The sequence below is a fragment of the Carassius carassius genome, chromosome 11 (genome assembly GCF_963082965.1).
Source record: "Carassius carassius chromosome 11, fCarCar2.1, whole genome shotgun sequence".
NCBI lineage: Eukaryota > Metazoa > Chordata > Actinopteri > Cypriniformes > Cyprinidae > Carassius > Carassius carassius.
Window position 1 is genome coordinate 951,735 of NC_081765.1, and position 26,912 is coordinate 978,646.

The 26,912-nt window shown below is 39.7% G+C and overlaps 1 protein-coding gene across 1 annotated transcript; it reads right to left on the reverse strand.

The window, feature by feature from the left end:
- Window positions 1-1,231: 1,231 nt before the first annotated feature.
- On the reverse strand, window positions 1,232-18,007 carry LOC132152610 (kinesin heavy chain-like). The gene is made up of 29 exons (XM_059561364.1): window positions 17,879-18,007; window positions 17,457-17,544; window positions 17,249-17,322; window positions 16,789-16,893; window positions 16,657-16,705; window positions 16,517-16,572; window positions 16,346-16,433; window positions 14,817-14,941; window positions 13,824-13,928; window positions 13,591-13,739; window positions 13,045-13,193; window positions 9,472-9,686; window positions 9,254-9,322; window positions 8,740-8,946; window positions 8,514-8,660; window positions 7,673-7,861; window positions 7,359-7,476; window positions 6,854-6,912; window positions 6,584-6,687; window positions 6,402-6,503; window positions 6,267-6,327; window positions 5,125-5,196; window positions 4,937-5,041; window positions 4,380-4,596; window positions 3,809-3,956; window positions 3,672-3,736; window positions 2,395-2,422; window positions 2,135-2,222; window positions 1,232-2,044 (listed from the first exon to the last, which is right to left on the reverse strand). The coding sequence occupies exons 1-28, from the start codon at window positions 18,005-18,007 to the stop codon at window positions 2,144-2,146; spliced, it is 3,102 nt and encodes a 1,033-aa protein (XP_059417347.1). The 3' UTR covers window positions 1,232-2,044; window positions 2,135-2,143.
- Between the last annotated feature and the right edge of the window lie 8,905 nt (window positions 18,008-26,912).

A 26,912-nucleotide genomic window follows, 5' to 3' on the forward strand; every position in this document is an offset into this window, starting at 1 on the left:
TGTTCTATTGACAACATGACTAAGCAATTTGACTGTCTTATCCGTAAACTATGACACAAGGACTTGTCATTCTGATGGCACTGACATGTTCATTGACACAGATATTTATTTTTGAGAGATGAACTAAGGATTTTGAGCAAGAGACTGGCTTTTGCAGGTAATCAATGGTGTTTTGCTATTTGTACGAGTTGTTTTGAGAAATGCACTTACTGTTTTGCAAATTGTGAGTTTGATTCGACAAATGTACCAAAGCGACTAAGAAAAACTGTAAAGCGCTATATAAATAAAGGTGACTTGACTTGACTTGCCCTCGGAAGGTAGACAGGCCTGAGAACATCTAATAGTGGTCCCATTAAGTTTGTACCATTTATGCTTCACAAAAGCATACATTTTACCCAATAGTAAAAACAGTCCAAAGTCAGGTTATGCTGTAAATCCCATTCCCATAAAAAGGTTATCTTCTTCTATTCTATATCTGCTATATTCTAGAAAAAAACTCCTAATGAAGTCCATTAAATCATAAAGCCCAATAAACAACTGAGACAAATGGCCTTACATTGAGTATATTGAACAGACCTGTTCTTCAAAATAGGTCACTCAAAGAGCTAAAGCTAGCCCCATGCTTCTGCTAACACACACCTCTCCTTGTACTTCATTTACTTGATATATGGCACTTCCTTAAAGTAAAACAGCATGGAGCACGACTGACAGAGGTTGTGCAGGTGGAGACTCAGGTGGACCTGAAGAGCCGCTGAGACCAAGTGACTGAAGATCTTGGAAACAGATGCGTAAACATTTGCATTTATTAAATTATGCAAACACAGAAACACAAAATTCTGGCAGGACTGATTATTGCATATCAGATTCAAAAAATACTTCAAATAACTTCGAGGGTCAAACCTCGAAGTTAAACTCTAAACTCTGAAACTCACAGCTTGTTCAACTAACTCCTGAATGTGAATATATCTATGTGTGGCATCAAGCTAAAGTTGGGTAAGTCAATTAGTTTAAAGAGACAAGTTTAACACACACAAAGAATCACAGTTTTCTTTGAATTACATTTATTTCTCGGATTGGTTTCCAGCAAACTCGCACACTGTACATGTGTTACATACAATAATTTTCAATAAAGACATCTTGAGTAAATCAGCTGACATATTAGACAAATTGCTCTTTATCTGTTTCTGAAATTTGTGTAGTGAGATTTTCTCTTCTAGTGGTGACGATTTGAATCAGGGAAGTGTGAGAAGCAAACATTTCAGCACTAACTAAATCTATGATTAAACCATCATAATACAGTTCTGATGGCCTCAGTCAATTATTGTCTTGCTAAATATACAAGTGAAGCGAATCTGTCTAAAGTCTTCTGAAAGAACAGTCACACATTCATCAGACAGACCAACATCACACAGCTCTTCATTCTGTCCTCCTGACTGGCTGATCAGGATTTTGTGAGAGAAATCAGAGCTGTGATTGGTCAGAGCCTTTGGCAGAATACCCAAAGCATTCGGGGCGTTCTAGAACTACAGCAGTTTTTCATCCCAATCGTCTCTGATGCCAAAACAAATACAATGCAAATAAAATATTATTGAAAATGGTTTTCTTTTTTTGTTCACTATTGGAGGTAGTCAGTACTTGAATATAATATGTATCAAAATCTACATGATGACACACACTGTTATATCTAGGAGTGTGTATTTGCGCATACACATTCACAATAGTTAACTGTCTTTAAGGCTCAGCAAGACTAAAGGGAAGTTTTTTCTAGTTCTCTCCTGTATTATAATGCAAGTAATATAGATGTGAATATGCAAATAACTACTGTACATGAGGGTTCATTTACAACCTATGAGCTGTTTTCGTACTAAACAGACAAACATGCAACAGTGAGATACATGAAACAGGAAACATGGTTCGACGCTGCATGATTGATATATCCCATACAATATAAGACGGTACAAAGCCAAGACATCTAGGAATGAAAGTTCTGGAGCTCTACGAAGATGGCGAGGGCTGGACGGCTGCATGCACACAACTGGAATATCTGGAAAAACGGCATAAAATAAGAATCTGCAGAGCACACTGATGAAAACAGTAGCTTCTTAGCTCATTATGTGTGTATGTGCTGGCTTACATTAAACGATTAACTGGCTGCAGTCTGCTGTTGCATGATGTAGATTTGTGAAGCATCGTCCACCATGCTGCCACAGTGAACATCGCTCCTGAAACAGAAGCAGTGACAGTAAACACTCGATGCAGTTACATGCACGGAAACGCAAGATGATGGGTACTTAAATAAAAAATAAATAAAAAAGACTTCAACAACTTGCAATTCAGCATAAAACCTAAAACCAGTCACTACACATTGTCACAATACATACTGAGTTCACTTACCTGTTATCATTAATATCTGTACTGTTTCCTGAAAAGCATAAAGGAAGAGAACGAAAGGTTTCTACTGATGCAAGCAAACACATACTGTATTCTCCTGATTTTTTAACCTAAGAGTGGATGTGTGTGTGTGTGTGTGTGTGTGTGTGTGTGTGTGGCCATATGAAATGTAAATATGAAATGTGAGGGTTTCGATTGAACTATACACAAAAACTGTCTGTTCATAAAACTGGTCCTTGATTCTGATTGGTTGAGCCATCTTCCAAGCTGTTTGTAAATTACTCTTCAAACAAACAGCTTTGTTTACTTCTGTGTGTTGCTCGGCAACCACTTTGTTGCAACCTCAACTGTTTCTGAGGAACTACATTATCTGGTGGAAGAATACTGTTTTTATTAATATCATTACACTTTTTGCTCTGGTTTATTCTGTGAAACCTTTCTATCCATATGGAATAAGTGTTTTATAAAAGCAATAAGCCCTGTGAAGTCGTGGTTTACTCCACTTGGCGTCGTGCCTAACAGCGCCCCCTAGCTGTTATAAATTCACTGTAAAACGCGGCTCCTTGGAGCTCATTGCTTTACTCTAAACTGCTGGTATCTCTTGTCATGTTATTTATTTGTCTCACAAATAGTTTTACCATTTCCTACACTTTGTTTTCTTCCGGTTATTTACCTATAGTAGCTACTGGACTGGAAGTCTCGCACATTCACAGACAATAGCTTACTTTGGTGTTGAAAAAATAAAATGGTTAAGACAAGCTGGTTCTGGGACTGAAATAATGGCTCTGCATCAGCTCTTTAAACCTGCTGCTCCTGAACGTCAGAGGCCCAAAGACAAGGTACATCTATACCAAAAAAAGATTTTACAATAACAAGATAAACTTTCAAGAAAAAAAGAGAAATACAAGATAAAGCAAACTGACACAAAACAGAACTAGATCCCTCCTTCTAGAAGTTCCTCATCTCTGGTCCTGAGAGCCACTGTCCTGCAGAAATGAGGTCCAGCATGCTTCAAAACTACCAAATTGATATGTAGAAGTTATCTAAACTTTGTTATATCAAAGACACAGTGTTGTGGACAGTGTGTAAGGACTGAATCAAATGACTCTGGGTGTTAAACTAGGTTAGTCATAAATACCTGAATGCATCGTGACTGTGTGTGGGCTGTTTGTGTAGTAACGTGATCAGTTACATCTGAAGCTCAGATCCAGCAACAGTGGACTACTGGTTTTAGTGCAGTGAAAGCTCTCACACACACACACACACACACACACACTTACCGTTCTCCACGTCGAGCGGACAGGAGCTCAGTACGTCTGTGGATCTCACAGTGCTGTATCCGACACTACAACAAACAAACACAGGTGAGAGGAGACAAGAAGCAGACAGGAAGTGGACAGGGAGGACAGACACTCACGTGTTGGTCTTCTGAAGCGCAGCCTGTTCCTCTTGCTGGAAGAGAGCGTTGCTGTAGGACGTGGCAGGTTTGGTCGCACGCGTGGAGGTGTAGCAGAAGCTGCTGGGAGACGAGGCTGACACATGGTGTCCGGCTCTCACTGGTTTAGCTGTCAGCGGTTACACACAACACATTATTATCATCTGTGTTGTCTGCTACTTCCTTGTGGAGTTTTTGTTCAGTGGTGGCTTAAAAGACAAAGTCATCTTCAGTAAACTGTATTGATTTACCTGTACTTGAGTCTATGAAACAAGATCACCGAATACGTGAATTCAATTGAGCAGAATAATGACCACATTTTCTTCTGTAGAGCTGCTTTATAGTAGAAACTGAAGTAATTATAACTGAATTCATTTCGAATTTTGCAAAACTGATGTCATTACTCTAAAGCGTTTTTGGAGCAATATTGTAGAAAATGCCATAAAAATAAATATGACTTATGAATTATATATGAATGTACAGCGCTGTTATGGTAAGGTGTGACACGAACAGAACATGCGCTCGTGACTGAATCTGGGGAGAGGCGGTGTACCGATCAGAGCGGCGTTGGATCGGCGCGGAGGACCGCGCAGGCGCATGGCGTCACGGATGCGCTCCACTTCCTGCTGGTAGCGCCGGCGGTCGTTCATAGCGCCCTGTTTAGCGTCCTTCAGTGCTGTCTCCAGCGCCCGAACACGCTCAGCCGTAGAACGAAGACGCTTCTCCAGCTTCGGAAGCTCACACCGCAGATCTGCATTATCACGTACCAGCTGCGCAAACATTCGTCATTAGCATTAGCATTATCATTGTCAATCATAATAAGACTGCTTCTATCCATATGTTTCCATATGCTCTTTCATTGGAGCTAATGATGTGCTTTTTTCAAACAAAATTTCTTTCTTGATATGAATCTTTTGGTTTCTTAAGAGTATTGGAGCAAGATAAAGAATAAAAGACTGGAAATACCACTCTAATGCCTGAATCTCATCTGCAAAAGGCTAAGCTGTTTGTTAATATAAATACTCTGCTCAGCAGATAAAAAGGTAAATCCATTCTGTCACATTTAATTAAGTTAAGACAGAGTTTACAGCACCGTATACACATCCTCACCTGTTTATGAACCTTTGTAAGCTGATCCAGGTTGTTCTCAAGAAAGGAAATCTTCTGTTTCTGAGTGTTAGACCCCCCACTATCATCAGGTCCAGTTTCTGTACTCTGTGTGAGGAGAACACGTCAGAAAGACACACCGCAGCTGAATATTTGTGAAGCCAGATCTCCATGTTCACGTGTGAACTCACTTTTTTAACCCGAGTCGTGAGGTCTTGAACGAACAGCTTGCGCAGGTTGTGGAGGGTCTGGAGTTCACGGGCCTGAGACGGAGAGAAACAGCTACATAAGACCCCATCAATGAAAACATATTCTGAAAACTGCAGCACGTATGTGAACTAGGTTACTCTATTTCTGGGTTACGGCATTGAATTGAGTTGTTCTTTAAAGACATCCATAAAAAACCTTTCGAAGACAGTTATTAGACACGATTAACCGGTAGAGATGTTGGACTACGGTCTCTATCACGGTTACACATTCATGTGACGTTGCTGTGGTATGTGGTCACAAAAACGTGTCTTTTGCACGCATGTTTTAGCATTGCTGTTTAAAAACAAGTGATTTTAAGCCACTGAAATGCAGTCAGCAGCGAATGAGATCTCGTTTGGCAATATGTGCAAGCTGTCAGAGAGGCGCATGCACAGGAGAGATACTTTTCCACTTCAACCGTTAAATGCACACACTTGTATGAGTCAAAACAACCGTCTTCACAAGTATTCTCGTAAAAACAGAAAACATTCAGCAGTATGTTAAATCTGGGCAGCTTTTAAAGTGACCGCAGTCATTCATGTTTATCAAACAACAAAAGAGAGAAAATCTCTCACTGCTCCAGACTAAATCACTTTTGTAACTTGCCATGGCTTAATGGTTAGAGAGTCGGACTTGTAACCCAAAGGTTGTGTGTTTGAGTCTCAGGTGAGGCAGGAATCGTCACTGTGGGGAGTGAAAGTACAGTGCTGTCTTTATCCCTCAACACCAAGACTGAGGTGAGACCCTTGAACCTCCAGGTGCCACAGCAATATGGCTGACCACTGCTCCAGGTGTGTGTGTGTGTGTGTGTGTGTTTTGGGATAAATGCACAGCAACTTCTGAGTATGTGACACCATACTTGGATACTTAGGAAGTCTTAAATAGAGTTATTTCATCTTTCCGTTTGGATTATGTAGTGCCATGATTTACATCATTTTACATCCATTTTTTTATAAATGCCTACACAGAAAAGTATTACGTTGATAAATAGGTTTACAGTGGAGTTCAGCACACATATATTATCCGCTCTGAAATGACATCATCACATGGTGCAGAGACTGACTGAAGAGGAAGAGACACTCACAACAGTGTCCTCCAGACGCTTGAGATCCTGTTTGGACTGCTCGTTCCTCTCCTGCTGAAACCTGATGAGAAACCTTTGTTAGCACACACTACACACACTATAGCCTCTCTACACTCTCAGTGGAAGGAAACGTACGACAGCTGCTCCAGGCAGGCGCTCTTGGTGTCGTCCTGCCGCTTCAGGTGACTGAGACTGGACCGCACGTGAGCCAGCTCCAGCTCCAGAGCCTGGTTCTTACTGCAAGACACATGGGACAGCGTTAGCAGCTCCTGACTATGCTTAAAGGCTGAGACGTTCATCTACACAGGAAGACTGACTCAGTAAGCTCGTCAATGAGGCGCTGCTTCTCGTTGATTTCATCCCGCAGGCGGCTGAGCTGCGTCTGACGAGACTCTGCGTGTAGAGCTGGACGAGCGGCCTTCTACACAAACACACGCAAATAAACACCTGATCATCATAACCTCGTCACATCTGACCTAATGTCTGCATTACTGACCATTAGTGACTTCTCTGTGCTTGAGATGAACCCATAGTGTATGCAGGACTGTTTATGTATTAAACACTAGATCCATGTTTGTTCTACTCACTTTCCCATCAGTCTCTCTGTCAGCCTTCTCTCCTCCATCCACTTCTGCCATGTGACTCTCTGATATAAACACATATGCATAATCATGAATATAACAGGACTAGAACTCAACCTCAATCTGAAATCTGACGTTCTAGAGGGGTTTTGGTGAAGACCAATCATTTAGAAGAGATACAGAGATACTTCACACACTTCTGAGTTTGAATATAGCTCGAAACTGGAGCAATTCTGAATGTAGAGGAAGTCTTAAAGGCGCAGTATGTCAATAAAATTCGTCATGTAAGGCACATAACAACATCTAGAGTTTCTCAAGAACCAGAATGCATCTAAACTGTGGTTCTTTGGATGTTTGGAAGTCTATGGTGTGTTTGGAGATCCACTACAGGAAAAAGTTCTCTCATAATAATAATCATCAACATCATTTTAAAAGACTCATATTGAATAAGTGTTATGACTGGGCTTCATATAACTCCTGCCCTCTCTAATATAAGGTGTGTAACTCTCACCTGAGTTCTGCAGCATGAAGAATTCTTCACTGAGAGCGTCATAACTATCCTCCAGCTGGCGCTTTCTATGCTCCACGTTCTGCATGTATTCTGTGAGAGAGCGGATCTTTGCCTCGTGCTGCTCGCACACACACACACACACACACACACACACACAGAACACAGCATCACTCCACCTGTAGATCTGGTCCGCGTGAACCTCACTTCATGCGCTAGCTCGCTAGCATCAGACAGATTCATGATGGAGCCGCTAGCACTGTTAAGAATGTTTTAAAGTAGATGTCAGATTCATTTGCACACACACACACACACACCTGAGAGATGAGCAGCTGGCAGGAGGACAGCTCTCGGCTGGTTTCCTCCATCTTGCGATGACACTCCAGCTGCATGTTCTCCAGCTGTCTGCAGCGCTTCACCATCGACTTCACCTCCGACTTGATCTTACTGATGTACAGCCGCGCCACAGTGAACTCCTCCTCGATCGCCCCGCTGATCTCCACCGGCTACACACACACACACACACACACCACTGCAACTACAGGAATCCCATAATGTGCGGCAGATCAAGTGCCTTCAATAATAACACAAGTAAAAAAAAAAAGCAAATACAAAAGCCCTGTCGTTGTCTCTGGTTTCCTACATTAAACAGAGCTCTGCTCATGATGTTTTAATTTTAAGAGTAAATCTCTACATTTTCATTAAATTACATTTTTAAAGATTCAGTTCAGAATGAATTTATTTTAGATCATAAATCCAGAAAAATTTAAACAAGACAGCACAGAATTTCATAAATGAATGAATTCATTCATTCACAGGGCCCTATTATTGTAAAAATGAATTAAAATAAATGTATTAATTTCATTGTTTAGGTATGTTTTTGGATTATTAAAAAAATGATTAAACCATTAAAACAAAACTGACTGATTTTGTAGAGCTCTCTTTTTTAACTTTTAATAAATTTATGTTAAATGTTGTTTCATGATTTCAATTAATTTGAGATGCTTTTTGCTCCAATTTAATATAAAATGGAAACAGAAAAAAAAAAAAAAATCTGAAATTGGGAAAAAATGAAAAAGATTTAAAAGGGCCCTGAAGCAGCAACTTTTCTGTGTGTCCAGCTGTTGGGACTATAATCTCTAATATCTCTGGGCTTACGAGCTTGATTTCTCCGTTGCCGACGATGGCGCTGAACTCGCTGAGGTCCTTCATCAGCCCGTTCAACACGTCAGCGATGCGCTTCCTCTGCTGCGAGCTCACTTCATGCATCTGAGTTAGCTCCGCCTCCAGCTCCATCAGACTGGCCTAGAAAGCAGTGAAGCGGCGGTGAACACAGCTCTGTCCTTCACTGCCTCTATCAGTGTGTAATGTCAGAATACGTCACCATCTTGAGGCTGAGCTGCTCGGCCAGCTGTTTGTTGTGCAGGTTCTTCTCCTCCACCTCCTGACTCTTCTGGTCGTAGTTGACCGCCAGCTCCTCCAGCGCCTGCAGGACCTCCCGTACTTCAGCTTTGGCGCTCTCGCTCTCCGTCTGCAGGCGGCCCAGCTCCGTCTGCACCTTATCACTGTCTCCATGCGAGGACGCCAGCAACTGCAGCGAGATGACCGTCATTAATACAGATTCATTCATTTGTCATTTTTTTCTTATACAGTACATTCCAGAGCTCTTTAGTTGTCAGTTAAACCCATGCATTGGATTTAATTTGAATAACTTTAATGTACTTGAAATGTAGATTTACCACCAGGAAAATACAAGTTATTAATATTAAACAACTCAGATTTTGTCAGTTGAGCAGCTGTATTTAAACTGTTTTTTGGGATGTGCATTTTGAATAAATCATATATTAACAATTGTCATATCACAGCCACTACAGCACAATCTGAATGTGACCTCTGACCTCATCCTGATCCAGTATCTGCTCCTTCAGCTTCTCCACCAGCTGACACTGAAGATTGATTTCATCATCCTACAAAACACACACACACAGTGAGCACAATAAATCATATCTTGTTTTGAATGTAATCCATGATCTGATGATGCACAGTAAGAGTTCATTTGCTGACTTCCTCTGAACGTGTCTGTTTTTCAGTAATAATGTGATGAGTGCATGTTCACCTTATCGTCCAGCTGTCGATAGAGTTTGCGGATCTCCTCCTCATATTTCTGCCGCTCTTCCTCTGAGATCCGCACCACAATAGAGGAGGAGTCAGAGTCTCTCTCTCTCTCCCGCTGGCGCTCGGATGATCTCTCATTATCTAGAGATGCTTCGTCACTGCCCTCCAGCTTCACCACATCAGCGTCTGCCTGCTCCGTCTCTGGAACATTCTCTCCTATCAGAAAAAACACCACGACTGCATCAAATACTCTTGTCAGGGAATCCTCAACATGTTTACAAAATTACCCACCTAAGCCAAATAAGGCAAGCAAACAACCTCAAGCTGGTCCAAGTTGTTTTTTAGGGACTGATATTTGATTGAGGATACCAGATAGGGATGAGGTATCATTACTCAGAACACACAACCTGACATTAGCTCACATACAAAAAAAAGGATAATCTCAAAACTTACATCATGCAGACATTTTATTGATGAATTTTTATAAAGGCCTTGTCCTAAACAGCAGACATCATGTTGACTTGTGAAACTAGGTGGTACCATTCATTACTTTATCAGTATATGCCCTAAAATATTTTAAGTTACATAGCAGTTATTTAATTCTCATTAAAAACACAACTTGACCTAGAAGGTTTAGTCAGTTACAGACCTTAATTATAGAATTTCTCTCTCTCTAACTTTCTTTGATAACAAAAACACTAGACAAAGCACACAACCTTTAATTTCTGCATTTCTGCAGAGTTATAAATTAAAAATGACTCTCAAAATTTGATCATGGCTGCAATCTTACGTATTACTGGTCCTTAGTGATGATTTTGACACTACTGGCCACGATTCCCTTGAATGAGCTTGAAAATTACATTGGTATCAGTGGACTGACAGTCTGGTTTAAATCTTACCTATCTTAACTGTTATCACTTTGTTTTGGTAAATGAAGAAATAGTGTATCAATCACTAGTTAGGTACAGAGTACCACAAGGCTCAGTACTAGGTCCGGTAACACTTTATTTTGAGACATTCTACTAACAATCTGATGATGATGCTGCTATAATGATAATGATCTGCTCTTATCATCTGATCGTGGGTGTATCTCTCTATTAGTTTTATTGGATCTTAGTGCTGCGTTTGACACAATTGACCACAACATTCTTTTGCATAGACTTGAACACTTTGTTGCCATCAGTGGAAGTGCATTAGCATGGTTTAAATCGTATCGACCGCCATCAGTTCGTAGCAGTGAATGAAGATGTATCCTATCGATCACAAGTGCAGTATGGAGTACCTCAAGGCTCAGTACTAGGGCCGCTACTCTTCACGCTTCATATGTTACCCTTGGGAGATATCATCAGGAAACATGGTGTTAGCTTTCACTGTTATGCTGATGATACTCAGCTCTATTTTTCTTTGCAGCCCGGTGAAACACACCAATTTGAAAAACTAATGGATTGCATAGTCGATATAAAAAACTGGATGACGAGTAATTTCTTACTGCTAAATTCTGAAAAAACAGAGGTGTTAATTATAGGACCTAAAAACTCTGCTTGTAATAACCTAGAACACTGTCTAAGACTTGATGGTTGCTCTGTCAATTCTTCGTCATCAGTTAGGAACCTAGGTGTGCTATTCGATCGCAATCTTTCCTTAGAAAGCCACGTTTCTAGCATTTGTAAAACTGCATTTTTCCATCTCAAAAATATATCTAAATTACGGCCTATGCTCTCAATGTCAAATGCAGAAATGTAAATCCATGATTTATGACCTCAAGGTTAGATTATTGTAATGCTTTATTGGGTGGTTGTTCTGCACGCTTAGTAAACAAACTACAGCTAGTCCAAAATGCAGCAGCAAGAGTTCTTACTAGAACCAGGAAGTATGACCATATTAGCCCGGTCCTGTCAACACTGCACTGGCTCCCTATCAAACATCGCATAGATTTTAAAATATTGCTTATTACTTATAAAGCCCTGAATGGTTTAGCACCTCAGTATTTGAATGAGCTCCTTTTACATTATAATCCTCTACGTCCGCTACGTTCTCCAAACTCAGGCAATTTGATAATACCTAGAATATCAAAATCAACTGCGGGCGGCAGATCCTTTTCCTATTTGGCGCCCAAACTCTGGAATAACCTACCTAACATTGTTCGGGAGGCAGACACACTCTTGCAGTTTAAATCTAGATTAAAGACCCATCTCTTTAACCTGGCATACACATAACATACTAATATGCTTTTATTATCCAAATCCGTTAAAGGATTTTTAGGCTGCATTAATTAGGTAAACCGGAACCGGGAACACTTCCCATAACACCCTATGTACTTGCTACATCATTAGAAGAATGGCATCTACGCTAATATTTGTCTGTTTCTCTCTTGTTCCGAGGTCACCGTAGCCACCAGATCCAGTCTGTGTCCAGATCAGTGGGTCACTGCAGTCACCCGGATCCAGTACGTATCCAGACCAGATGCTGGATCAGCACCTAGAAAGGACCTCTACATCCCTGAAAGACAGCGGAGACCAGGACAACTAGAGCCCCAGATACAGATCCCCTGTAAAGACCTTGTCTCAGAGGAGCACCAGGACAAGATCACAGGAAACAGATGATTCTTCTGCACAATCTGACTTTGCTGCAGCCTGGAATTGAACTACTGGTTTCGTCTGGTCAGAGGAGAACTGGCCCCCCAACTGAGCCTGGTTTCTCCCAAGGTTTTTTTCTCCATTCTGTCACCGATGGAGTTTCGGTTCCTTGCCGCTGTCGCCTCTGGCTTGCTTAGTTGGGGACACTTCATCTACAGCGATATCGTTGACTTGATTGCAAATAAATGCACAGACACTATTTAACTGAACAGAGATGACATCACTGAATCCAATGATGAACTGCCTTTAACTATCATTTTTGCATTATTGACACTGTTTTCCTAATGAATGTTGTTCAGTTGCTTTGACGCAATGCATTTTGTTTAAAGCGCTATATAGATAAAGGTGACTTTGACTTTGACTAACAGTAAGTAACTTTGCAACTACATGACAACTAGCAGTTCGTGGAGTGTTAGTAGACTGTCTGCTTAATATCTTCTAACACTTTCTTTGTCAACTTATTCAACTAATCCTAAACCTACCCTAACAGTCTACTCTGAGAGTTAGTAGACATGTAGTTGCAAATTAATGAGAATGAGTTGATATGTAGTTACAAAGTTACTTATAGTTAATAGACTGTCTAAAATGAACTATCGAAATAAAGTTGGTCCTTTGCTTTTTACCTTGTATACGTTTTGCTTAGGAGACATGATCTGGAAACATGGACCAATCTTTCAAGGCCTCATGAAACCCAGCAATTAACTAAACTAATGGACTGCATAGATGATATCAAAAGTTGGATAACTAGTAAAGTTCTAATTATTGAAACAAAAACCGTCTATCTAGAATGAAGACTAAATAACATAAATGTAAAAATACTGACATCTACTGTAGCTTGGAATCAACAATCACATGTTGCAATCATGTAAACTGTGCATGGTATAAAGCACTATATAAATAGTGCAGGCGTGACTCATCAGAGCAGTGCAAAGGCTCACCGTTGCGCCAGCGCCGCAGCTCCAGCTCCAGCATCTGGATGGTGTCCCTCATGCTCTTGTTCTTCTCCTTCTCTTTCTCGTACTTCCTCTTCCACTGCTCTGCTGTCAGCTCCAGGTTAATGGAGGCTGTGTTCTTGATGGTCTTAGCACTACAACACAAACTCAAAAATCAACTCGCCATTGAAATTCCTTTTATACATTTAGTATGAATACTAATGCACAGATGCTGGCTTTAAACTATCGCTCGTTATCAATTTATTGCCCAGCCCTAGTTCAACAGAACTAATCCAGGTTTGGAACAACATGAGGGTGAGTAAATCATGAAAGATTTTCCATTTTTGTGGTGAACCATCCCTTTAAGCAGCTGTCAGATTTATATTCAGTAGCAATAACAGCAAGTTGCTGTTTTTATATTAGTACTAAAGCTGTCAGATTGTTTGAGACAATTTTTCACTAAACAACTGAACTCAAAAAGAAATGCAGTGCAGATGTCTGTTTGAACTAGATGTGGTGTTTTTTTGGATGTGTGTGTGTGTGGAGGAGTACCGCTGTCCAAACATGAGGGTGGATTTGGTCTCAGCGTCGTTGTAGCTGGACGGAGAGCAGCAGATGAACATGGTGGTCCGGCAGTTTCCTCCAAGAGAGTCCTGCAGGATCCTGGTCATCTTACTGTCTCGGTACGGCACGTGAGTCTTCTGCTCACACAAATCAGGGACATTGCATAAGCAAACACCAATATGCAGAGTCACTCATACATGTGGGCATTTGCGAGCACTCACAGTTCCTTCAGCGAGAGCAGAGATGACGTTGCCCAGAGAAGACAGAGACTTATTGATGTTTTTAGCTTCATCCAGAACGGCTCCAGCCGCACCGGTCTTACTGACCTGTGTGTGAAAATACACCATAAACAAGCTTAAACACGACACTTCAGATTAGGGAACACCGTTCACTACGAACTAGATTAGCATTTACATTACTAGCATATTGGCTGTTTCATAGTACTTACAAAGCTCACCATATTTTAAATACCTAAACTTAACAACTAACTAACTATTAATAAGCAGTGAATTAGGAGTGTATTGAGGGAAAACCGGTGCAGCTTAACTAATCATTTCTTACAGATTTTTTCAATCATCTGTCATTCCATTATGCACATCAATAAAAAAAAAAGTATTTCCAAAGAGTTGTGATTTCAACTATGAAATATGAAACATCTGTATGTATGCAGCTTTATGAGCGGCATGCTGTGGATCCCCATTTTGAGCCTCTAGTACTGATTTAAAGTTCATTTCACTTATTACTCAACTGCACATTGGGTGAGTGGAGCTCATGGTTGTGGGTTTATAACTAAGTGTAATTATGAGAATATTGACACATATGTTTCCATTTCTATTATATTTCTCAGTCAAATAATGACATGCAGATATCATTTACATTTAAAAAAGGTGTCCTGTATGAATTAATAAAGAGGTTGTGGTTTTTATGGCATTGCTTTAAGTGTGCTTTGTTCTGTTTTAGCACATTGCTAAGCAGTTGCTAGCCTCTTCTGCACAAAGGCCCAAGTCAAACGAGCTCTATGAGTCCTCCTGGTCTCCTGATATGGCTCTAGATGGGACTTTATCCATTTTTGTTTGCCTGTATCATTTTCTGTCTTCAGTTTTTGGACTGATGTCGTTTGTAACCTAATGTTCTTAAAGATATTTTGTGTTCCAGAGAAGAAAGAAAGTCATGCAGGTTTGATAAAACAACATGAGATAAGACAAGCAAAAGACCTTCTCACTGCCGGCCAGATCCACCAGGTAGAGTTTTCCACAGAGTTTCTGCTCGGTCTCCACGTGCTCCTGCTTGATGTTGATCAGGAAGATGCTGTGACTGCGAGAGCTGTGCTCATTCATATCTGACAACAGAACAGTCCCTCAATCACAGATCATTCTCCAATACGCACCATGCAAGTGTACAATTAGATTTCATCAAAATTCAGCTTTTCATCACAGAAATAAACTGCATTTTAAACTAGACAAGTAAACTTTGTGAACTAACTTTGAAGTTGGCTTGAGAAAACCTATTTGAAGTGGCTTAAACAATTGTAGTTAGAAGCTGTGCAGTTGAAGAAGTTTGGAGTTTAAATAAAGAATAGATAGATAGATAGATAGATAGATAGATAGATAGATAGATAGATAGATAGATAGATAGATAGATAGATAGATAGATAGATAGATAGATAGATAGATAGATAGATAGATAGGAAACAGTAGATAGAGATGACTCGAAGGTGACAGAAGGCGTTCCAGATGAAAGACAAAGAGACGACTCTTAAAGACACTGCAAGAGTAGCTGCTCGTTCCAAATCTGTGATTCTCAAATATTGCAGGTTTATAATGGCACTAATTCAAGTCTCCCAGATGGCTAATCATCCACGTAAGACAAATGCATGAGAAGAGCGGATGATGCAGAGAAAGTGTCATGGTTTGAGGGATGTTTTCTGCAGCAGGACTTGGGCGTCTTATACAGATACATGAATGCAAATGTTCATCATATCCTCCTTCAACAACATGTGGTACCTTCCCTGCGTTCATCTCCCAATCAGCCTCCAATTGTCATGCAAGACAGTGCTCCCTGTCACACTGCAAACCAGATAAAGCTGAAAACACTGAAATGATCAATGGTGGCCCAGAGCCCCGATCTAAACCCATCTGGAAATCTCTGCAAAATCCTTGCCAACAAAGTTGAGAAATGCACTGCGGTCAACGAACTATGAAAGAGATTTGAAGAAGAGTGGGCCGACTGTGGAACCAGTGCTGTCCTGATCGTGTGTATCCCATCATTTACAGTTCAGATTAAGTGAGTTCCTTTTCAAAAAAAGTCAAAATGATTAATTGTTATATTCATTTAAACAATTATTATCAAGCAGTTACTGTATAAATGAAATAACATAAATATATTTTATTTTTTAACTGTTTTTATTTTTATAATGCATCTTCTTGTTGATCCGACATTCACAACTCTTCATGTTTCCTGCGTAAAAACACAGGTTGATTTTCACATTGTTCTGAACAAAACCAGCAGAAAAAGCTAATTCATTCTCTGCCAGCAGGAGGCGCTTTAGAACGACAGGAATACAGTGTACACAATACAGTGATAAAAGTTGATTTAAGACTTTTCAAGGACCCGCAGAAACCCATGATTACACTGTGTTACTGTGATTATAAAATACTGGCCAACACACACCATATTTTGAAACATTTAACCTGAAGTGCTGTGAGTAAATGAAGTTGAGCTGAACAATGTCAAAAGCACTCACTGGTGACCGCGACGTGCCGGTTGGACTTTCCCTCGTCGATGACGTCCATGACCTCTTCAGGACTGGACACGAAGCGCTCGGTGCAGCCCTGACGCCACACAAACACAAAACATTTATTCGGCTTTATTCACATTCTCTCAAAATACACTGCTGGTGGTTGTGAGAAAGCACCTTCACGTAAGGGACCCGGTTCTTGTCCTCGTGCACAGACAGGTTGGTCTTTGTGACTACAGAGGAAAGAAACACAAAGAGGAAAATAAAAACCATCGCAGTGAATTGTGTACGCTGCACTATTATTGTTTTCCACAAACCGTCCAGAAGATCCCGGATTTTCTCCATGTAGATCTCAAAGTAGGACACCTGAGAAAGTCAAAGACTGAGTTTCAGAGCACCGTTCTGATGACTAGAGGATGGATGTGCCTCTCGTTTAGGCCTTTCTGTACCTTGATGTGGAACTCCAGGTTCTCATCCATGGCGAAGATGTGGTTGAAGATGTCCTCTGCGATGCGGGGAATGATGCCCATCTGCTGCGGGTCGTGGAGCTTGCCCTGAAAGTGCCATCACAGTCAAACTGATCCTGGTCTAATCGAGCTGTGCTGCTAATAGTTGCCATGTTGACAGTAAGGTCATTTATTATCTTTGGTGCAGTGCAGAGTCACCACTGGATGACTTAAATTCACTCTGAAGTTACATTTGGATAGAAAGCATGAATCATCTTGTGATTAATGTTTTGAGTGCTTCCAGGGAAACTGGCCAATAATATTTGAAGCTCATTTTAGCACAGGTACAGTGTGTATGGATGATATCAGTCGTCTGATGCATTTGTCATTTACAGGAAATGAAGCACAATGATGTGAAATTGTTAAAAGTGTAAGCGATGTTTCATCTCAAACATTACTGCACCTCCATGGTGTGGGTCTTTCCAGAAGAGGTCTGTCCATAGGCAAAGATGGTGCCGTTGTATCCTCCCAGCACATCTACACATCAGACAAACACAGCTGAACATCACAGGATTAATTTCCTCTGCTACACATCATCCTGACAATAATCAATACCACTAATGTCCAAAACATGCAGCATGACGCCGCTGAATGCATGCGCAGACTCTGACCTTTGACGATCTGCTTGGCGCAGGTGTTGTACACCTGCTCTTGGGTGGTGTTGGTGGGAAACACGTGGTCGAACGCATACGGCTTTCCCTGCACACCCAGAAACCAGCAGAGAGGAAGACAGGAGACATGAAGGAAAATGAAACGTCATGGTTTGGTTTCAAGTCACTAATCACGTCACAGACTGATACAGATGAACATCTCAGCTTTACAGATATCACCTTTAACTTTACATGTCAAAAACACCCTGCCCTACAGCTGTTCCTGTTCATCCATCATCAGCCACTCCCTGCATTCATTCACTCACTCACTCACTCACTCACTCACAAGAGCAATGACTGTTGAGACAGGCCTGCTGCCTCCAGAGGCGCTGACGTCATGCACTCAGCATCACCTCTCTTTGATCTGAATGATGAGTTCTTACCCCGATGATGACGGTGTCGTCCCCCTGGAAGGTGGGCAGGAACCTGTCCCCGCGCAGGATCTCGGCCTGGTTGAGAGGCCGGAAGCGGCAGAGCACTTTGATGTTACACTCGGCGACTGCGTCCGTCATGATGCGGCTGCACGATTTATCGATTATAATCTGATGTTAGATTCGATCGAAGTCACGGCCTGAACTGAAGCGAAGGGCGTCTGCTCGTCGAAACACGCGAAGCTTCAGATGTCTGGACTGAAAGGCTGCTGAAATCCTTGGGTTTGGTGTTGTATTAGGCAGGGGTCCGGTTGTTTTGGAGGCTGCTCGTGTGTTTGTGAGGGATGCTGCTGCTGCTGCTGATGCTGAGCTGTTGTCAGGATGCGGACCGGAGGGAGACAGGGCGTGTCTGCTCGGCTCGTGATGATGGGCGGGGGTCAAAACCGTACACGGAAATTTAACTCTTTTCACTCTTCACTACTTTCATATTTTCTACTTTCATTCGCTGCAGGCATCTCGGTGTTTATTATTAAGATCTTAATCATAATTAATTATAAATAATCCGCTCTGCTGAAGCAGACCGTAGATCCGGTGTCACGTGGTGCCTGTGACTTTCCTCAGCGCTGCTCGGGATGGACCAATCACAGCCGATTGCGGGATAGGATGATTTTCTCATTTTAAAGAGATTGACAGAGCGGATTTTTATTTAATTATATCTCAAGCAGCCAAACTACCAACGATTATAATTTCCATCGTACAAATGTCTCGAGGTCTGAATGCTGTCCAAAGGAGGCTTTGGGTATTTTGCATCCCTTGCCGGAGGACAACAGACTCAAACACAGGGCCAGTCCTGGATGAATGGGTTTCATTCATGCTCCATCCACCAAATATTAGAACTGCTTATTAATTATAGAACATAGTTTTAATCTAGTTACAACTGTAGACCTATAACACATGCAATTACATGAATAAGATAATAAAAATAAATACTTTTCTCAAGAGAGACAGTCATTTATTTATCAGAGTATTTAATTTGTCATTAATTAAAATAGGAATGCATGTGCTTTAAATAGAGTGTACAGGTTTAGATATAAACACACTAGACAGATTGACAGTTACTAGCATTTTCAGATTTCTATGTGTGGTTAAAGTCTCCTGACTTGCCTCATCAAATCAATGATTTATCAGATTGAACAAAAGCAAACCAAATCAAAATACGTTTATAAAGCACAGAGTCTACCAAAAAGAGTGTACCATGCTGTATAACTTCAAAAATAAAACCGAATACATGTTAAGTTGTTCTTGCTGCTTGCTGAGGTGCTTTGAATGGTTATTAGAGACTGGTGTGTTTGAGCTTCTCACTATGAAGCTTTGATTATTACTATAGATCATATTTGGCTGTTCAGTCTGGCTACGGTGCTCCAGCTGGCCATATTTAGTCTGGTACCCAAAACGGTATTAACTAAGGTCTTCTATCAGCCTGAGAGGTTTACAGATGAAACCTGGAAATAGCAGAAACCAGGAGACTAAGTTATGATCGTAAAAAATAACTTTAGTGAATAATCCTAGTTGCGTATGTTTTAATGCTTACTCTGTACGTTGCCCATCCAAACTTCATCTGATCAGCACAAATCCAACAAGTGTTATTATACCAAATCACTGCTCCACAACATCATCCTGTGATGATAAAAACCTGGAATGAAGACAAATATCCCTCGAAACATACACAATCACAATCATAAGAACTAGAGCAAGTATGCAAATATGTCAAGTAATACAAATGATAAAAAGATTACATGATTAAATGAAATAATTAAATTATGAATTAATAAATTCAATAATAAAACAACATAGAATCTTCATTGTGATAATTAATGAAAATTATGTGATTTAAACAAAAATTGAAAACACAGTTATGGTCAGATTTACCAGCTGCTTTTTTTCTCCACAAACACAACACTGTTTTGGCATTTTTAACTCCAGTGTAAAGTTTCCACAGTCAGTGATGGTTTTGGGTCCATGTCATCTGCTGGTGTTGGTCCACTGTGTTTTCTGAGGTCCAAGGTCAACACAGCTGTATACCAGGAAGTTTTAGAGCACTTCATGCTTCCTGCTGCTGACCAACTTTATGGAGATGAAGATTTCATTTTCCAACAGGACTTGGCACGAGCACAGAAAATCTGTGGGGTATTGTGAAGAGGAAGATGTGATATGCCAGACCCAAGAATGCAGAAGAGCTGAAGGCCACTATCAGAGCAACCTGGGCTCCCATAAAAACCTGAGCAGTGCCACAGACTGATCGACTCCATGCCACGCCGCATTGCTGCAGTCATTCAGAATGAATATAATATACAAGTTTCACTTTATTGTGATGGTCAACCAACAGATAACTGACTATAGGTGTCTTTGCAAGTACGTCAGCTTATTCTACCAAACTAGATTCTACCATTCTTGAGCATGCCAATACTGTAATGAGAGTTAGTTGGCATGTAGTTGCAAAGTTGCTTACAGTTTTACATCAAAATAAAATGTAAGATATGAAACTGCATTTTTTTTCAGTAGGAGTATTAATCAATTAATTAAAGCACACATCAATTAATTAACAGGATCTCCACAGAAACATTCAAATAACACTCATCATCTAACCACTCACAAGCTGGAGTAAGATACTGTGCAGATCTTAAACAATGTCAAGATATTATACAGTCCATTATACTGTAAATGAAGTAGATGTAATATGGTGTTCATTGTGTGTTATAAATAATCATACTCTATTTTGGTCTAAATGAGTCTACTCCACCGAACTACTGTTATAAGCATGAGCCCCGTCAGACTGGTCGTGGTGGAGGTGTTGCAACAATATATAGTGATATTCTCAATGTTACCCAGAAAACAGGATACAGGTTTAACTCTTTTGAAATACTTCTGCTAAATGTTACACTGTCAGACATGCAAAAGAAATCTAATGTATCTCTTGCTCTGGCTACTGTGTATAGACCACCAGGGCCGTATACAGAATTCCTAAAAGAATTTGCAGATTTCCTCTCAGACCTTCTAGTTACAGTTGATAAGGCGCTAATCATGGGAGATTTTAATATTCACGTTGATAATGCAAATGATACATTAGGACTTGCGTTTACTGACCTAATAAACTCCTTTGGAGTCAAGCAAAATGTCACCGGGCCCACTCATCGTTTTAATCATACACTAGATCTAATTATATCGCATGGAATCGATCTTACTGCTATAGATATTGTACCCCAATGTGATGATATAACAGACCATTTCCTTGTATCGTGCATGCTGCGTATAACTGATATTAACTATATGTCTCAGCGTTACCGTCTGGGCAGAACTATTGTTCCAGCCACCAAAGACAGATTCGCAAATAACCTGCCTGATCTATCTCAACTGCTATTTGTACCCAAAAATACACATGAATTAGACGAAATTACTGACAACATGGGCACTATTTTCTCTAATACATTAGAAGCTGTTGCCCCCATCAAATTGAAAAAGGTTAGAGAAAAACGTACTGTGCCATGGTATAACAGTAATACTCTCTCAAGAAAATAACTCGTAGTCTTGAACGCAAATGGAGAAAAACTAACTTGGAAGTTTTTAGAATTGCATGGAAAAACAGTATGTCCAGCTATAGACAGGCTCTAAAAACTGCTAGGGCAGAGCATATCCACAAACTCATTGAAAATAGCCAAAACAATCCAAGGTTTTTATTTAGCACAGTGGCTAAATTAACAAATTACCAGACGCCACCTGATTCAAATATTCCACCAACGTTAAATAGTAATGACTTTATGAATTTCTTCACTGATAAAATAGATAACATTAGAAATACAATAGAGAATGTAGATTCTACAGCGTCTAACACTTCAGTTTCATCCATCGCACCCAAAGATAAACTGCAGTGCTTTACAAATATAGGACAGGAAGAGCTAAATAAACTTATCACTGTATCTAAACCAACAACATGTTTATTACATAAACTATCCTGTACCCACTAAATTACTAAAAGAGCTGTTACTTGTAGCCGAAGAACCGCTTCTCAATATCATTAACTCGTCGTTATCTTTAGGTCACGTCCCAAAACCATTCAAGCTGGTGGTTATCAAGCCTCTTATTAAGAAACCAAAACTAGATCCTAGTGTACTGGCAAATTATAGGCCTATTTCAAATCTTCCATTTATGTCTAAAATTTTAGAAAAAGTTGTGTCTGCTCAATTGAGCACCTTCCTGCATAAAAATGATCTGTATGAAGAATTTCAGTCAGGTTTTAGGCCCCACCATAGCACAGAAACTGCACTTGTTAAAATTACAAATGACCTGCTTCTTGCGTCAGATCAAGGCTGCATCTCATTTCTAGTCTTACTTGATCTTAGTGCTGCGTTCGACACCATAGATCATGACATACTCATAGATCGATTACAAAACTATACAGGTATTCAAGGGCAGGCTCTAAGATGGTTTAGATCCTACCTGTCCGATCGCTACCATTTTGTTTACTTAAATGGGGTGTCATCTCATTTATCATCAGTAAAATATGGAGTGCCACAAGGATCCGTCCTAGGTCCCCTTCTATTTTCAATATACATGTTGCCCCTTGGTAATATTATTAGAAAATACGGAATTAGTTTCCACTGTTATGCTGATGATACTCAGCTATATATCTCAACGAGACCAGATGAAACTTCCCAATTATCTAAGCTAACAGAGTGTGTTAAAAATGTAAAAGATTGGATGACAAATAATTTTCTCCAATTAAATTCGGATAAGACAGAGATATTAATTATTGGACCAAAAAACACTACACAGAATCTTGTAGATTACAATCTGCAACTAGACGGATGTACTGTTACTTCCTCTACAGTCAGAAATCTGGGTGTTATATTGGACAGCAATTTGTCTTTTGAAAATCATATTTCCAATGTTTCAAAAACTGCATTCTTCCATCTTAGAAACATTGCCAAGCTACGAAACATGTTGTCTGTTTCTGATGCAGAAAAGCTAGTTCATGCATTCATGACCTCTAGACTGGACTATTGTAATGCACTTCTAGGTGGTTGTCCTGCTTCGTCAATAAACAAGCTACAGGTCGTCCAAAATGCAGCAGCTAGAGTCCTTACCAGGTCAAGAAAATATGATCATATTACCCCAATTTTACAGTCTCTGCACTGGCTACCTATTAAGTTCCGTATCAGTTACAAATTATCATTACTTACCTATAAGGCCCTAAATGGTTTAGCTCCTGCGTACCTAACTAGCCTTCTACCACGCTACAACCCATCACGCACCCTAAGGTCACAAAACGCTGGACTTTTGGTAGTTCCTAGGATAGCAAAGTCCACTAAAGGAGGTAGAGCTTTTTCACATTTGGCTCCCAAACTCTGGAATAGCCTTCCTGATAATGTTCGGGGTTCAGACACACTCTCTCTGTTTAAATCTAGATTAAAAACGCATCTCTTTCGCCAAGCATTCGAATAATGTATCTCTTAAATTGTGAGTGTAGTTGCATCTGCATTTTTATTCTTTAGGTTGGGTTAAACTAATTTTACTTTGTTGGATCAGCAGCTATGCTAATGATGTCTCTATTTGTTTCTCTGTTTCTGCTGGGATCTTCATCCCGTGGTAACTAGGATTTACACAAGCTCCAGTCTGGATCCAGAACACCTGAGAAGAGATGATGCTGACCCTCAGAGGACCCCAGATGATCCTAACCTTGAATCAACAACAGAACTAACAAATATTGCTACATGTGTGACTGCATCATATAATTACTATTAATTAATAATATTGATAGTTCATCATCTAGCTGACTACGTCTTGTATTATTATTATTATTTTTATTTTTCTAAAATCCTGTCAAACGTGCACAAACTACTAGCTACTACTAAATATTGTAGAAACATAATTTTCTGTAAAGTTGCTTTGTAACGATTTATATTGTAAAAAGCGTTATACAAATAAACTTGAACTGAATTGAAGAGAAAGTGTTACCGAATTGTGTATTTGTGAATTGTTTACAAATGTAATTGCAACTTAAAATAAGATGTAAAATAAATTATGTCTTAACAAATGTTTAAAACACAACACAGTAAAATAAAGACTTTTTCTTTTCTTTTTTTTCTTTTTTTACAGATGCTTTTATCAAATACATTTCACATATTTCTTTTTATCAAATAGACTTAAAAATGTATTTAATTTGTTTTTGGTAACTGTGGTAATTTGAAGTTAGACATGATTCATTTAACTCAATGTTACTTATGTGACAGGCAAATTGCAGTGCCTCCTGTGGCTAAACAGTCTAATACAAGAGAGGCAGAGTCAGTTCCAGTTAATACAGGTGAAACCTGAGACCGTTTCCGTCAGGATCCTCCTCAGGCAGCACAGATGGAAAGAATAAAGTCTGCGTTCTTGCCAGGTGAACATACTCCATGTCTCACTGCCGTTGAGAAGAGTGCTGAGGACACTGGCCTGGTACACTTTCATCTTGATGTTGGTGGAGAGCATGCTATTGTTCCACACTCTCTTGGTCAGAAGGGGCCATGGCTACTGATGCCTTGCCGATTCTGGTGTTCAGCTCATTGTCCAAAGAGAGGTTGCTGGAGTTAGGATATGCAAATTCCTCCACTACCTCGATGGTGTGGTCACCAATGGAGATGCAGGTAGCGCTGCTTACATCCTGTGTCAAGGAGAGGACATTAGTGATTGGAAGTTCGGATCATTTTACCGACTCAGACTTTTGAGTCTCGTTCAGCAAAATGAACGATTCTTTTTTCGAGTCATTCCGTTCATTTTAGCAAAATGTAATTGAAATGTTAAGTGTTACTTGCCCAACACATCTTGTGCTTACGCAAAATGTTTATCACACTACAAACAATACAAAACTAAAATGCTATAAGATACAGAAAAGATTAATTCATTTTTCACCTGGGTCTTCAGTCTGTGATTAGCTCACCTCACCTCTTGTCTGACAAGTCTTCGGGTTCAAGTCATTCCTTAATCACGTGACAGCCACATACGCGAAACCAATGCCGTCTGAGCCGGAAAGAGAATTGATAAGTTAATCTTTCGGGTCTTCGAGTCGAGTCGTTCCTTAATCACGTGACAGACCCATACGCTATTTCTGACATTTCTGCCACTGTGTTTTTGTTACTGTTTCTTCAGGATCTGTGGTGTGTTATTATTTTATAAATAAATAAAACCTTAAAATATTGATTAATTTGTCTTTTTGACTGTCTATCAGTAAATAAACACTAGGCTATATAATAATATAATAATCCAAGCCTACAATACAAAATATTTATAGCCTAGTTTGTTCATTTTTAATCCAATTTTGAGTTTGCTGGTATAATAATTGCTTTTCCTAGGCAAACTTGACATTTTGGTCTAATATATGTACAAGAAGATTGCTCAAAAAGAACATAATGACATAAATTAAAAGCAAATAACATTTTGAATCCTAAACAAGTAACACTACAGTTCTATCGTCTAATCTGAAGGGTGAACTCAAAAGACATAAATCATACAACAAGGTAATTTTTGAAGATTAGAATCCACTGTAAAAAAAAATATAAAATAAAAATTCAAAGTGATTTCGCCATCATATGGACAAAATTTAAAGCATAACCAACTCTTTATTACCACATTCAGTGTAATGGAAAAGTATCATCATGACAGAAATTAAAAGCAACCATTTGAAACCAGAAATGAATCTCGTAACTGTAAGAGTAAATAATAATTATAATAAAAAAATAATAATAAGTACTATGCACCCATTTGTAAGGAAGGTTATAAATTAACTAACTCTAGCCAATATTTGCATTGATGAGATTCCTATTTCGGATCATAAGCCTGTTGTGTTGTACAGGATGTTTCTTTTCCTCCAAAAATGTCCAGAGCCATTACGGATCATACACATGATGCTTTTACTGTTGCTTATATGGCTGTAGAGCTACCTTTTATAAATGGCTTTTCTGAAGTGCCTGTAACAGCACCGGATAAAATGGTACAGTCTTTTAATCATGTATGTAGTAAGATTCTTGATGCTGTTGCACCTTTTAAGGTGAAGAGGGAGAAAAGTGAATAAGCGACCATGGCTAAATGAGGTAACACAGGGTTTTAGGCGGGTCTGCAGGCAGGCTGAGTGTACGTAGGTTAAAAATAAATTGCAAATTTTATATGATATTTTTAGGGAATCTTTGAGAAATCATCAAAATGCAGTCAAATCAGAGATATCATCTTATTTCTCAAGGATTGTATCACAAGAGGTGAACAACCCTAAAGTGCTGTTTGTAACCATAGATAAGGTGTTAAACCCGCCTAAAAGTGTACTTGTAAGACCATCTCATGATTTATGCCAGGCTTTTTTGAAGTTTTTTTTTGTGGACAAAGTGGATTTGATCAGATCGAGTATATCAGGAGTAGGGCACACAGTGTTTAATATAATAGAGAGACCTTCTTTCCCAGTTTTGAGTCAGTTTAATTTGGTTTCCTTAGAAAAGTTTGAGGGCATTGTCTTGCATTTAAAATCTACTACATCCATTTATGATGTCGTCCCCACTAAATTGCTAAAAGAGGCAATGCATGTCCTTGGCACTAGCATTCTTTTAATTATCAACAGTAGCCTACAATCTGGCATAGTACCACTTGAGTTCAAGCTGGCCATTAAGCCAGTTTTAAAAAAAGACTAACTTGGATAGTCAGGATCTTAAAGATTTTAGGCCGATATCGAAACTCCCCTTTATGAGTAAGATTTTTAAACTGAAAAATATATAATGGACATTTTCCAATCAGGTTTCAGGAGAAACCATAGGACTGAAACAGCATTAATAAGAGTCGTAAACAGTGTTGTGCATGAACGCGTTCAATTCTCATTCAAATAGGCGTTCATATTTTCGCCGAACGCTGAACTGAACGAATCACTTTTCATACAATGAACGTGAACGAGAGCGGCGCTCACTCTGGCAGGAATGAACAGCACGCGCAGTTCACGTTCACGCTCATTTGAAAAGTCAGGTTTTACCAGGGC

Excerpts from the sequence above, each read along its gene's own strand:
- LOC132152610 (XM_059561364.1), bottom strand. The coding sequence starts at position 18,007 with ATGACGGACGCAGTCGCCGAGTGTAACATCAAAGTGCTCTGCCGCTTC. Across the intron at positions 13,740-13,823 it reads CTGCTCTCGCTGAAGGAACT|AAGACTCACGTGCCGTACCG; the intron begins GTGAGTGCTCGC and ends TTGTGTGAGCAG. Across the intron at positions 2,423-3,671 it reads TCCGCTCGACGTGGAGAACG|GAAACAGTACAGATATTAAT; the intron begins GTAAGTGTGTGT and ends TATGCTTTTCAG.